The sequence below is a fragment of the Fistularia commersonii genome, chromosome 19 (assembly GCF_037954325.1).
Source record: "Fistularia commersonii isolate RoL2024-O1a breed Wild chromosome 19, RoL_Fcom_v1.0, whole genome shotgun sequence".
In the NCBI taxonomy this organism is placed as follows: Eukaryota; Metazoa; Chordata; class Actinopteri; order Syngnathiformes; family Fistulariidae; genus Fistularia; species Fistularia commersonii.
This window is the reverse complement of record NC_141302.1, coordinates 7037110-7051672: the sequence shown is the minus strand read 5'-3', so window position 1 is coordinate 7051672 and position 14563 is coordinate 7037110. Positions and strand designations below refer to the sequence as shown.

At 38.3% G+C, this 14563-nt stretch overlaps 2 protein-coding genes across 7 annotated transcripts in view; one reads left to right on the top strand and one right to left on the bottom strand.

Moving 5' to 3' along the window:
- The first annotated feature begins 3305 nt into the window (after positions 1-3305).
- On the top strand, positions 3306-5274 carry LOC147223613 (fatty acid-binding protein, intestinal-like). Its single transcript, XM_086165988.1, has 4 exons — positions 3306-3512; positions 3768-3940; positions 4155-4262; positions 4377-5274. Exons 1-4 carry the CDS (start codon positions 3446-3448, stop codon positions 4425-4427), a joined length of 399 nt encoding a protein of 132 aa, XP_086022114.1. The 5' UTR covers positions 3306-3445; the 3' UTR covers positions 4428-5274.
- A 5784-nt stretch (positions 5275-11058) lies between these two features.
- rbpms (RNA binding protein, mRNA processing factor) overlaps positions 11059-14563 on the bottom strand; it is a 35053-nt gene continuing 31548 nt past the window's right edge. For all 6 annotated transcript variants that reach the window (XM_086166429.1, XM_086166430.1, XM_086166431.1 and 3 more), the window contains one exon: positions 11059-13862. The gene's annotated coding sequence lies outside the window, so the exon portion shown is untranslated. The remainder of the gene's footprint in view (positions 13863-14563) is intronic.

Genomic DNA, 14563 nt, shown 5'->3' with positions numbered 1-14563 from the left:
GAGTTGCCGTGGGTGGACGTGCCCAAAACACCTTTTACCCCGGAAGCATCCTCGCCAGATATTCGAACCCAACAACTCACTCCTCTCCATTGCAATGGAGCTCAACTCCAAGCTCATCCACCAGATATCTGTACTCCTCAAACAAGGTTAAAGACAGCCACCCTGTGAAGAAAACTCATTCAACAGATCAGAGACCTTGTTCTTGGAATCGCCCAAAACTCGAGACCATAGTGTAAGAGTAGGAACACTGGCTGGTGAATTGTAAACTTTCCACTGGCCTGCCTGTCAAATTTACACTCCATCTGACTCGCTCCTAAACAAGACCTTGAAAGCCTTGACAGACTTGACTGCCATCGCCAGCCCAAACCCCGCCGGGTGTGGTCGGGCCACTGGACCACCACAAACACAGGCAAAAGCAGAGAAGCTTTCCTGGAGGTCTCCGCAGCGCGGCGGTCCCCAACATTTTTACGACATGTAGCGGGTTTATGTTGTATTTTCATCGACCGAACTTTGGGGTGGGGTTGATAAATGCCACGACATAAAGCCATACCGTATAAAAGCAAACTCACCGGGCTTCCGGCGGAAGAGGTTCACCTATCACGATAAACCTGTACTTTTAGTAGGACTCCTGGAGTTATCTTTGAAAAGCAGCTTTCCTTTTCTGGGAAGTCGAAGGCTCTTTTTTGTCCCGTCACTGCACCCTTTTCCCACCTTTTCAAAGCATCTCAGCGAAGACGTCTGTTTTATTTCGTCTGTTTCATTTCGGCTAGCAGGTAGGCTAAATGGTTTGCGTTTGTATGTCACGTGACCGAGGCAAGCGTCTTGACAGGTGTCAATAAAGGGAGCGGTCGGATGTATCTGAGGAAGTCCGGCTAAAATAAAATAAAATAAAATAAAATAAAATAAAATAAAATAAAATAAAGTAAAATAAAATAAAATGTGGTCATCAATTGAGTAATTCTATAGTTGGTTGTTGAAATATTATTTCAAGACAATTGCATACTAGAAATGTATGTTAACAATTTGCTGCTATTCAAAATAGGCCATCATTTTCTAACAGGTTATAGATCAGGAATCAGTGTTAATGATTTAGATGTGGATATGATAAAAATGATAATGGTATTTGTATCAGTAAGACCTTATCAGTTCCCATTCTTCTGTAGTTCTCCACCAGCAGCCTGAACTCCCGCTGTCCACACATGGTTTCACAGTGAGAAATTTTAATTGATCAACAAGAAGTGATTTTATTCCCTTAATTTATTGGTGACATTTCAAACTCACACGCTAAATCTGCAGTCATGTTGTTCAGTTAAGAAATGCCCTGGATGTAGCCATGGGAACGAACCAAAGCACTTCATTAAAAGGCAGAATGTAGTGATTGTGAGCAGCCATTGTGTGTAGGAGCATATCTGTTGCTAGCTAACCAGAATGACTGGTCTTTTTCCTCAAGCAAAAGCCATGGTTGTCAGCAAACGCTCCTCTGTTAAATAAAAGCGGCCCTCGGCTTGGACTGGGGACATGTTCTGAGGTGTGTTGGGGCCACACAATCAGTATTCTCCCTGTGTTCAAGGCAGCAGCTCTGAGTTCAGCTTTCCCCTCAAGAATGCAGTTCACTAATAACTCTAACTGAATAGCAACTGCATCGCTTTAAACATTCCTATTATCTTAACTATTGGTGCATTTACCCAATGCAAATGAACAAACCATCTTGAAAGCCGATTGGAAAATTATCTGAAAATAGCTTCCTGATGCAACAACAACCAATGTGGTGTGAGGGCTAAAATAAAAAAGACACACATGGACAGAGAGGAACTGCAGTCAATTGAGGACATGATCTCACTTTACACTTTGGCATTTTGAAATTTCATGTTTTATATAGAAATAATGAATGAGTGATCAAATGAAGCTACGTGACCTGCGAAGAGACGTAACAAGCAACTGTAGAGCAAGCTGGTTAGAAATCATTAGTTTGCCAAAATTGGAATTGAACTTAACCACAGAAAAGCCAAAAAGAGGGTGTTTATTTGTTATGGGAATGAATACGTAAAGAATAACATGTTATAGTTAAATAGTTGCAGCATAAATATTTTAAAATTACATTTAAATTACACGTGAGATGTTTTGGAGATTAGGTCAGAGAAGCCAGACTGAGATAGTTGGGTCATGTACAGAGGAGGGATTGTGAATATATTGGTAGAACGATGGTGAAGTTGGAACTGCCAGGCAGGAGGTCTAGAGGAAGACCAAAGAGAAGATTTATGGATGGAGTGAAAGAGGACATGAAGTTAGTTGTTGGGAGAGAAGAGGACAGAGAGAAAAGGGTTAGATGGAGGAGGTTGATTCACTGTGGTGACCCCTGAAGGAACAAGCTGAAAGTAAAAGAAGAAAAATATGAAGTGATCTTTTAGCTACCTTTCTTCTATCACTGGACCATCAGTTGGACCTTAACCACATGTTATCTTTATTGGCAATTTATTGCAATTCATTTGTTTTATATTTTGAATGTGTTGCAAGAACCTACATTTTACAAAATATTTTTCATTTGAAAAGATCACAATTGCATATTTCTTAATTTGGTCATCAATCATACCTTAATGAAACAGTTACTACAGTGTCCAGGAGTTACAGTTTTTTGAGAAGAAAAAAATAATGTTACACTTTAACAGTGCCAACCTAGATGGATACCTCAATACTTACATATTACTGTTTGTTACAGCCAATTCAAGCCAATTAAACCTTCCGATTTCTAAAACTTCAGAGTTGACTCAATTCTCTTATTATATTGCATTACATTAAAATTACTTATTATAAAATTACAGTGGCTATTACATGGTAATGGAAAGGTGTTTATCAAGTTATTCTCAGACCCATTATTATCGATCTGTTGCACACAACCAGCTCGGGTGAGAAATTGTAGCAAATAGCCACAAAGAAGGGAATAAAACCCACAAACACTGGTATGTCCCTTTAACTTGGGACAAAAGAATTTCTCTTCTGGGTCGCTAAGCATTTCAGCTCCATTTGTCGGATAGAAACTCATTTTCATGCCAGGCACAAACAGAAACAGTGAAAAGACTGAGGGACAGAAAGGGGCTCAGTTGACTAAGTGCCATACAAACATCCCACCCTCTCCCCCTCCTCTCCTGCAGAACACTGCCCCAGTGTTCCACCGTGCCGGACCTACCGAGGGGATCTGCCCACTTGCCCTCCAGTTATTTATCAGCGTATCCTCGAGGTCGCGCAGCAATCGCCCTACATTTGGCACAGCCTTTAAATGGCTACATCAGCAGACAGATAATCAGTGAGATAAAGAGCATCTCGCATGCCAACTCAAGGGGCAGGAGGGTAGTGTATATATAAATGCAGGTCAATGAGCATTCACGGTCCCACAGTCTGCTAGTTCTTCATCAGTGGCTACTTTCAATCTGACCCGCCTGCAGCAGCCATGGCTTTCAGTGGAACCTGGAAGGTGGACCGAAGTGAGAACTATGACAAGTTCATGGAGCAAATGGGTGAGTCTGAGTCGTCGGTGCTTAACGTGCCACCGATGTCATGCATCACCTCAGCACTGTCTATCAGCTGGCCTTACGATGTGGTTTTAGTGTGTGCTTCATGGTTTGACGTAACCTCAGGGAAGTTTTACAGCCGGTGCTAAACCAAGAACTCATCAAGGAGAAAATATTTTTGTGGACTTTGATGCATTGCAGCACCTGTGATCCCTTTCATTCCGAGGTTTATTCCCTCTTCTTTCTTAAAACTTCACAAAGGCATCAACATCATGAAGCGAAAACTGGCTGAGCATGACAACTTGAAGATCACCATTGAGCAGACTGGAAACAAGTTCCATATCAAAGAGTGCAGCACCTTCCGCAGCATAGACATCGATTTCACCCTGGGAACCCCCTTCAACTACAGCCTGGCAGACGGCACAGACGTTTCAGTGAGTGCTCTTTGAAGAGGCCCGGTTCCTCCACTCACTGCTACCGCCAGACATGGTTTGAATATGGAAAATAAGCGTATTAAGACTAATTTTGATGGATTCATTTCTACTGGGGAAAGTTAGCAAACTTCAGTTGGATGCAAAAGTTTCAGTGAATAATCATCACCACATGTACAAGTGGATGAACATAAAACAAATCTTCATTTTCCTCCAGGGTGCGTGGGAGTTGGAAGGCGACACGCTGAAAGGCAAGTTCACCAGGAAAGACAACAACAAGGTCTTGACTACAACTAGAACTCTGGTGGGCGGGGAGCTTGTACAGGTCAGTGGGCCTACATTTGTCTTATCATTTCTAATCTAACTCGAAATATGCTAATTCCTTTTTCTTGAAATTAAAGTCTCCATAACATACGCACATATTGTGTCTCTCCCGCAGAGCTACAACTATGAAGGAGTGGATGCAAAGAGAATCTTCAAGAAGCAGTAACCTTGAGTCTGAAATTTGTATTATTATAAGATGTGATGTAGATTTAAGTGTTGATTTTCTAACACTTTATATACCTCAAGAAAAAGTTTCACAACCAGACCCAAGCAGTCTGCATGAGAACAGAAGGAGAACTAATGGCTTTTGTGGCTGATCAGGCAGGTGGAAAAGTAAAATCCTTTGTATCTGAGAAACGACTAAACCTTTGGAAAGAAACCAAAATGGTGACAGGAAAGTTCCAAAAACAAAAATTATACATTTTCTCACGAGCATTACGCTAAGAGATGCAAAATTGCTTTAACATTTGGTTTGGTTTGTAAAAAAAAATTGAGTTATTTCCTGGATCCCAGAATCAAGATATTATTCATTTCAACAGTACAATAAATGTGATTGGCGCTATCTTGAGCATGGGTTTTCCAAATCTTGAATCAAATTGCGCTAAAGTTGCTTTCAGAATTCAATACAATCCATGATAAGAATTAAGAGAAACGGTCTGTATTAACCATCATTGTTCAAATGAATGAATAAATAAATAAATAAATAAATAAAATATTGCATATAAACTTGTTATGCACCAAAAAACAGTTGGAAATTGCCTTCCTGCCCGATATTATCATAAGTCATCTGAGGAAATAGAGATTAGGCATTATTTTGGTGCTAAAGGGACTATAACCACACTGTACATGTGTATTGCAATGACAATAAACTGAAAAAAAAGTTAACTTTGGCACCTTCAAGCAGCTGTTGTATAAAAAAAAGGGTGTTTTAAATGAGTCATTAAATATGGAGAGTAATTCAATTTGCACTAATGGCACTAGTGGTCTGTAGCAATAAAGGAAATGTTATGTTCGTTTGACTCAGTGTCTCTTTTTGGTTATGGTTTTCATTTTGTGTTTGTATGTTTGTGCATTTGTGTGTGTGTGTGTGTGTGTGTGTGAGAGAGAGAGAGAGAGTGTGTGTGTGTGTAGTCCTGAGGTAGAAATGTGCCAAAACGATGATCATTATCTTATCAAGCAATCACAATCAAGCACACAGGTCGTGGCTTGGAAAGTACAGTAATGGACTATATTATTTCCAAATTACAGTCTTGATTGCAATAAAAGCAAGTCTGTGATGCAGCATTCTAGAAACATACTGGGATCATATGACGAAAGGGTCTTGTGCTCTCATGTGCGGCAGCCAACAGAAACACACTGTGGTGGAAATGGGGTTTTCTCACATGATGGGATTGTGGATATCTGGTGGATAATGATGTTCATTCATTGGCAAAGGGACCTCATGATCTTCCATTGGGCTGCTTAATGTGAGAGGGGCAAAAATTAGGAGCATATGTGTGCATTGAGTTTACAAGGCCTCGGGAGGGCGCTGTGCACATATTTTTATTGGATGCTTCTTGTCTGGACTTGTATGGAAAAGGTTTTTCAATAAACCCGAGGAGGCCGTAGATGACAATTGCAAGGGTTTCATTGAAACTGCTGACTGATACTTGTATTTTGGATTTTATTACATTTAGTATTTTAATAATCCCTTTTGCTATCTTGAGGGAAGCTTTGTGAATATGATTTTGCAAAGTGCTGTATAAATAATGCGGTTTTCATGATATGCATTCATATGAATGCTTATGGTATCAGTTCTAGATACTTATATTCTGCAGTAAGTGAATAGAGGGAGAAAAAATAATTTGAAAAAAAAAAAGGCTTCATATCCACAGAAATCAATGCAAAAGTTATTTTGTCCCTTTGTTCATAAGAGATTGACATGTTTTGATCCTGATTAGTGAAGGTATTTTTATTTCCATTTCAAACAGATGAGATGACTGGCCAAATATCTAAGTAGCAGAGCTGACAAGCACAGCATTAATCACTTTGTTTTCCTCTGCTTATTGTTCTTTTCCAATAATAGCCCCGTTGGTTTTGTTGATTTATGAAGATAAAAAAATTTGAAGGCTTTGTACCCTTTTTTGTATGCTCTCCCTTCACTGTAGGAGCAAAAGGTAGAGGCAAGGGTGCTGGACAGCTGGTCCCAAAGAAGAGAAATACACAGAAAAGTTAATTATTAAACTATTATGATGAATAGAATGTATACAAAGAGGAGTATGACATTAGGGCTGCAAAATAAATCAAAGGGAAGTGAAACAAAGGGTGTCACACGGATCAGAGGAAGGAAGACAATGATCTCTGAGGGGTTTTTTTAAAGCAGCACTGACACACAGGCCCCATGTGTTGCCGGCAGATGAGCTTTTGCCACGCCCAACCGCAAGACCTGGAGAGGCACCTTCAGAGACCAGGAAGCACAGTGTTGCCACAATACCACCACAACAAAGCTGTTTTTCAATCACAGCTCTTCCTTTATGTCGCATACAAATAAAGACAGACTGAGCCACATTAAGCTCTGCAGAGTCTGAGTGACTTGAATAAATTAACAATGTTTCGGGGCGATAATGGAAAATAATGCCATATAATGAAACAGCTACATAGATAGATCTTTACCTGTTGAGTGCAATGATTATTTTAAGGAGTGACAGAGATATACTTTTGTGCACTAACAAACTTTTATGTCTTTTAGATAAATCCCTCCATGTATTTTAAATTGATAGCATCCAGCCACTGTGATACTGCTAGAAATTAAATTTTACTGTCAAACATATAAAACAAATCCTACCCCTTTAAGGTTTGAATGAATCCTGAGTTATTCCTTACATTCATTGATGGAGTCAGAGTTTCCACACGAATAACAGAACGATGCAGAATTCCTAAACCAGGTGTGGGTGTGTCATGCAGATAAAAGTAAAGGGACCCTCTTCTCTTAAGACACACCTGGGCAGCCTGAAATGCCATTCAATGAAGGCCCCTGCTGGGCCCTGAGTGGCATCCCTTTCATGGAGGTATATTCGCACCGAGCACGAGGCTAATCCGGCCGAATCACGATTGCTTTGAACACTGCTTTCCCTTAAATCCATCCAATGAAGACCTCAGGGACCAATCAGATGCTCCCGGACTGCGATGACTCCTCCAAAATTTGGCTTGTGGGCCTATTTCCTGTGTTTGACTGTGTTTAGTAGCTTTTAATGAAAGCTCTATTGATATGTGATTTTTTTTTTAAATGTAAATGTAACTTTTATAAATGCATTATAAAATTCTACCCACCATTCAACCATTTAGTACCATGAGATAGAAATTTCCTAATTCATGCTTTTTCTTCATAATTTCTGGGAAATTATAAATAAGAATTTTCCATTCAACTGTAACATAGCTATATGTTTATTTTTCATTATATATTTACTGATTTAATGATCCAAGGGTTTGCTGGTTTTATACTCATAACCATAACCTAACCCTAACCCTTAGACCACAGAATTGCACATATAAAATACATTAAAATAAAATGAAAAAAAATAAATCACTCTACTGTTAATATTTAGTGTGATTATGATATCAAAAAATGTGCACAAACTTTATTGAGGTTTATTGTTGAATTGTATTGTATGTATTGTATTGTATTGTATTGTATTGTATTGTATTGTATTGTATTGTATTGTTGTACCTTTTTTTTTGTTGTATTCATTTTTCTGGCCAATTTTTTGCCATAGTGAAGTTATGAACCTTATAACAAAAGCATATAATAACTAATAACCACAACATTTCAATAAAGGCATTTCGTCCTCTAATTCAGCTTGATTGACATCAAGACAGCTGTGTCCTTTCTGTTATCTAACTCTTATTACTTATTACTTAATGCTTATACAGGGAACTATTCTGGTTTGACACTTAATGTTGCTTTATGGGACACTGTAATATCAAAATATAGCCATTGGGTGGCAGTGGTAAAATCCTTCCTGTGGAGCCGCTTCCTTTCTATGACATCATCTCTCAGTGAAGTTATCATATGACACACACCCTGTTTGCAAGAATAATTGGGTTTGAACTCAAGTTATTAAGGAAATAACTCTTCCACCCCCACTTTTGGACTCCAAATGTGGCCTGCAGCAGTGTGAAAGAAGAGGACGGGTGGGAGAGTTCTCTTTCAGTGTTTTGATTGCTGTGAGACTGAGGGGGCGCGGGGCTCACATAAGGGAGGTGGATCAGAGAGGAGGTGGGAAATAGTAAGAGGTGAATGGTAGAAGGACAGAAGACCAGAGGAGCCTCTTCCCCCCCTGCTGTGAAATCAAATTCGCTGACACACTCTGAGGTCGGCGGCAAATCCGGAATGTCACATTAGACACGAGGAGTTTCAGGGCTTTGGTTGGGCAACAGTTCTAAGAAGACAACCCTCTGTTGACCATGTTTAGGAAATGACTGTGCAGACATTCACACAGACACATGCAGGCCTTTCACTGATGAGTCACCGGTTACAGGGTGTTGATTACAGTTTGTGAAAATGCCTGCAGAGACTCTGTGGCTATTTCAGATTAATGGCTGGATGCAAGTACATGTTTTCTTGCAGCGTCTACTCACATGGTGTACATCTCCTTTAGACCTAGTCCGTTTTTATTTGAAATGGTCTAGGCTGCATAATAGCTCTACATAGAAACTACTGAAGATAAAATCAGTGGATTATTTTTAATAAATGGGAAAGATTTCCTGGAAAGATGCATTTCTTTTGGGTTTCAATTTTTTTTTCTTTTTTACACTTTGGGCACCACAACAGAAACTCCATTCACTTCCATTCTAATTAAGAGAAAGCAAATGTCTGGGGGCAAGAAAGCTTTTTACCATCATCCAGTAGATCAAGATAGAAATTAATTTGAGAGGTTCTGCAAACAAAACATGAATAAATTATAACATTTTTGGAGGCTGTTGTGGCAAAATGTGAAACTTGATTTTGTGTATGAATGTCCAATTGGCATGTGTCTGTGTGTGTTTAATGGGATTACAATTACATGAATTATGAATTATAGTTTCACCCAGGTGCAGAAAGGATTGCCCATAAATCAGTGGTCTCAATTTCATTCTCCTGTGTGTGCATGTCTGTGTCTTCACACTGACAACATGTTAGGCAACATGTATCCATATTCAATACGGATGAACTGGATTTTTTTTTTTTTTGATGAATGCAAATTTTACCTTGTTTTTTCATGCATGAGCTCAGTCACCATATCATGCCAGGAAATAGTCTGGCCCTTACCTTTCAACTTGACATTTTTCACATTCAGATTTGTGGTTTACCAATGAGATACTGAGGTTCTGCTGAACACTTACTTTTCAGGGATGGCATTTCATGTCAGAGGTTGACAGGTGTATTTCTTTTTACCTTGAGTGTAATTCAGACATATACTTATGGCAATTTATATGTACAATTACTTCTTCCTAAATGTTTTGACTTAGATGGGTTCAAGAGTTATCTCTCATATTTTGTCCCTTTTCTTCATTCTCCACTTTGATTTCATCTGTTCTTTTTTTATTGCTTTACTATAAAAAAAAAAAAATATTATCAGAAAATGAAACAACTACCCAGTTGCCACCCAAGGATGCTTGTCTGGCCTCCAGCTACTGGATGGAGATGGAATCACACTTTTAATTGACTTGTCACAGGGAGAAATACAATTTCTTATTGTTGCCAGCTGGGCAGATGCTCACACACTCGCATGGATTTTTTTTATCCCACGCCCATAGCCACGCTTTTACACACTACTTCACTCTGTTCTGACACTGTTGTGTGAAAACCACCAGCTATGGACAGGTGTGTTTCTTGCGGGAAGTCAGTATGTTGCTTATGTGGGAGCAGAAGAGAGAGAAACTAAATTGGCTGTGGCCTCTGTCTCCGAAGCGGGCGGCCCTTGGGTTAGATGGGCTATTCTTATAGAGGGCAGTGATGGGTCTGACGCTCCCTTGATACGCAAACCACTTTATAGGATCCCACATGGTGTTTTGACGGGCTCCTGGGATCATGAGCGAGGTGTTATCATATGACAAATGTGAGAAAGGAAGAAAAATTGCACTTTCTTTTGAGGTAAGAGGCTATTTTGACAGCAGCAACGCCAAAATCATGTCTGTATTTGGTTTTCAATGTTATCTTTTGTCTTCTTGGAAATAAAACCTTGAAGGCCAATCACTAAAAAAATCGACATCTTCGGTATATTGTGGAGATAGAGAAAATGACAAACATGATCGGGAGTTATTGAATGGCTAATTTAAGTTGTTTTTTTTTCCCAGATTTCTACATCATTTTCTTGGAATTTTCAGATGACCTGCAGCTGCATTTTCAAAAAAACACCAAAATAACATGGTTATCTTTTAGCATTTTCTTGGAATTGATTGTGATTTGAAACTGATTTTCAATGAACGCTCTGTGATTAAATTTCTTCTTTTTTTTTTTTGATAATTTCTTGGAATTTTTAAATTTCAGGGGGCCTTTTAGAAATTGCTGCCACGATTCTTGTCATGGTCTTGTTTGAAAGACTATTAGTGTAGAGTCAATAAATTTAGGTTTGTAACAAAGACAGGCCAGACATTTATTGGTCTCTTGATATATATGGTAATGCTGTGTAGTGAAATTTGCAACACTTGAAAGTCTATATGTCTATAATAGTATAATACTGTTAAACAATGTTATATTTATGTGTCCAAAGATTAATCATCTATCCTCTATCAACCAATTCGGATAGAAAAAAGAAAAATGTAATCATGACACTAGACATGATGTCAATCTTTAATGGCGGATGGCCTGCAACGTCTTCATTTAACATTTTCATAAAACCTTCGCGTCTCGATCACCTTTTTTTTGTTTCTAACAAACAAACATAAAAAAAACCTCTGCAATTCACCGAAATACAGTTTCTCCTTACAGTGGCAGAAATACATAAATATCAACAGTACTGTATGCATTAAGAAAAAGAAAAGAGCACACACATGCCATGAACATGCACAGGACATACAGGTACCAAAACTGTTTACAGAGAGGGGGGTTTCTATGACAAAAGGAGGGATCATCATATTCACGTCTAGGAACTTCTGTACCGTACTGCTGGCAAAATACAAAAAGATCCATTAGTTCAAATGGCATGTTTTTCTCTGGATTTCACAGTGAATTACTTAGTAGGTAAAACAGTATTCATATATTACATACAGTACGTTCCAATCAGTCAGATACAAACACAAAAAGAAGCTAGAAAATTACCAAATGAATATACTTACAATAATACTTACATTGAATTATATGGTGGGCATCTTCTATGAACTTTAAAAACCCATAAAAACACACACACACACACACACACGCACGCCTTATAAATACTTGTTCTAATAAATTTGGTGCCACACGTGGCTTAAAAATGCCTGTAAAAGCAGAAAAAGAAATTACTTGATATGATGTGCATATTATTATTACTATTATTATTCATTACAAACACTAACTTTATGTTCCAACAAGTCCAATAAGATTGTACACACCTGGGCTAAATAAGAGAAGATTTTTATATCTCAAGTTTTGATTGTCACATCACTTTGAAATGTGACGAAACCTCATCAAAGAGCACAACAATCAAGGTTTGTTTTAGTCAGACATGAATGATGATGTTGGCGTCAAAATTTTACAGAAATATGATCACTCGATGATATGTCATACTGCAAGGACATTATTGCAGACCCACAAAGATTACAAAAGTTTTTTGTTGTTTTTTTTTTCCCCCTCCACTCCGATAATTACTATGTAAATTCACGTTTTACAAATCAAATTGGCTCCCTAAAAATAGACAAAAGAGAGATTGCTTAAAGTAAGTATCCTTTCAGAAGCACAGTTGCTCTTTGGAGTGACACCAAAGGAGACATGCAGCAAAAATAATGTCATACTTCATAAGAAATCAGGTTTAGGACTACAAAGCAGTCAAAATGGAATAATTCCACTAGCCTAAATAGCTCTCCAGTGTAAAAAAAAAATGCCTTTGGTCTTTTGTTTCTCTATACTGTGCTACTGTCTGCCTGCTACACAATGAAGGAGCAACTTCTTATTATAGTCGGGCTCAGTTTGCCATGTATCGCAATCTCAGGGGTCGCTCTTGCTTCACCAGTCATGGCTTACTCCAGTCAATACCTTTTTTAAACACATTTGATTACCTCAAATTTTATGATGAACCAGATGCAGTTTTGTCAATCGATGACAAACGCTGCACCGGACCAGACGAGGTGAGACAAAGGAGTAATGTATTTCTTTCTTCTGTTTGAGACACACACAGGCGAATCCGCACAGTATGGCGAAAAGACAAGAGCAAAGCTACATGACTGCTTTGGTATAGCAGGGCGACTCGGGGCTTGTGTCAACACAGTACATTTCTCTGGCATCCTTGGATTAAACTCTCATTTCCATTTTCTTCTCAGAGTTCTTCTGGAAAGGTTTTGGCCAGTTTCTTCAAGTCGAACAGCCTTTGCTTACTGTTATCATGAAATCTGGGTGTGTTTGTGTTCTCACAGCTCAGGCTATTGTTATGCAAACACTTACTAGATAGTTAAGGAATAGTTTTCAGCAGCAGTTTTGTGGCCTCTTTCATGAAGTAGAAAGCTTTTAAAAGAGGAAGGTGGGCCTCGGCAGGTGGGTTTCAAAATATCACAGAGTTGCCACCGAACAGCTTTCTGCTTAAACAACTGAAATTATAGTATAGTAAATTGTGTGTGGTAAAAAAGTCCAAATCAATGATACAAAGGTGCTAACTTGGACATAGAACATCACAAAAATTGGTTGAAGGTTCAGGGATTTTGCGACTTGTAGTGCACAGTATAGTCAAAGGTATCTCAAAATAGATCCAGGGTATAATTTTTTTCCTCTTAATTGCCAAATGATTCCCCAAATATTCATTAAAAAAAACTTTATCAAAACACAAAATCCAGGAAAAGTCCTATATGGACACAAGCCCTTCATGCTTTATCATGTTATAAAACCGGAGAGGCAAACAAAGTGAAAATTGATATTGCGCTACCGTCACACACAGAAGCACAGCATGAACCAATCAAACACATTTCAAACATAGTCTTGATTACAAAAATACATTTTTGTATTTCTTTAAAATATCTAAAAATGTACAACATTGTTTTTTTGCAAAGTCATGCTTCAACATGTATTTAATAATCATAATAACATGAATATGAATGATATACAGAATAGTAATAATTATAGTCATATAATAACATCATCTAGGAGTGCTTTAGCCACACTTCCATACGTCTGGCCTTGCAAAGTGGCTGCATAAGTATGTTTGCATTCCTTTAGTGGGCTGTCTTTTCACTTGCATATACAGAATGCAATGCAGTCAACTGGCAAACTTTGCCCCGTGTGCCTGGTACCTTTCATGAGGTGTCAGAGGAGGTGTAGCTAAAGCGCTGCCGGTAAATCTTGAGTATGTAACGGTATAAAAAAAGAGATGGAGGGACTGGATTGGGGAGGGGGAGTCTCGATGTGTGATGGAGGCAGAGGTCTAGTGTATCCTGAGGCCGGTGTGGCTGCTGCTGCCTATGAGAGGAAAATTGACAAAAAAAAAAGGGGGTGAGGGTGTCATGGTCACTGCATGAGACGCCTTAAAAGACACAAACATGTTGACCCATTAAATACCACACAAAAGGGTAGATTTAAGGCTAGGCATTGCAGGATAAAATTACTCAAATGATAAAAGCGCAAGATTAAATGTCTGCTCAGGTGTAGAAAATCATGCCAGCTGTGCAACTAAAATAAATTGATTGTTTCTTCTAACTTTTGCTTAAATACCTGCATGTCCAAGTATGTGAAAGCAATGTGACACAGTATCTCTGATTTAAACTTAAATCAGAATATAGGACAATGTATATAGAATAATAACCTAATAACATATGAACTGGACATTAGTCGCTGAATATTTAGAAAAATATGAGGTTCTTGATTTTATTGATTCATTAACTTTTAGTTATGACTTACTAATATATTTAATGTTTTCAAATTATTTTGTTCCATACTTATAGTTAGGTCATGAGAGAGATGAGAGATGAGATCAACTTTATTTATCCCGAAGAAAATTGTTGTGCCAGAGTTTCAAGTAAAAACATAACAGTAATAGATAATAGTAGAGAGGAGGAAGAATAAGAAATACAATGAAAATGACATGAAATACATGAAAATGAAATACAATGATACAATGACATGGTTTGTCGATTTATTGTAAACTCTCAGTGATGCATTTC

Excerpts from the sequence above, each read along its gene's own strand:
- LOC147223613 (XM_086165988.1), top strand. The coding sequence starts at position 3,446 with ATGGCTTTCAGTGGAACCTGGAAGGTGGACCGAAGTGAGAACTATGAC. Across the intron at positions 3,513-3,767 it reads CAAGTTCATGGAGCAAATGG|GCATCAACATCATGAAGCGA; the intron begins GTGAGTCTGAGT and ends AACTTCACAAAG. Across the intron at positions 4,263-4,376 it reads TGGGCGGGGAGCTTGTACAG|AGCTACAACTATGAAGGAGT; the intron begins GTCAGTGGGCCT and ends TCTCTCCCGCAG.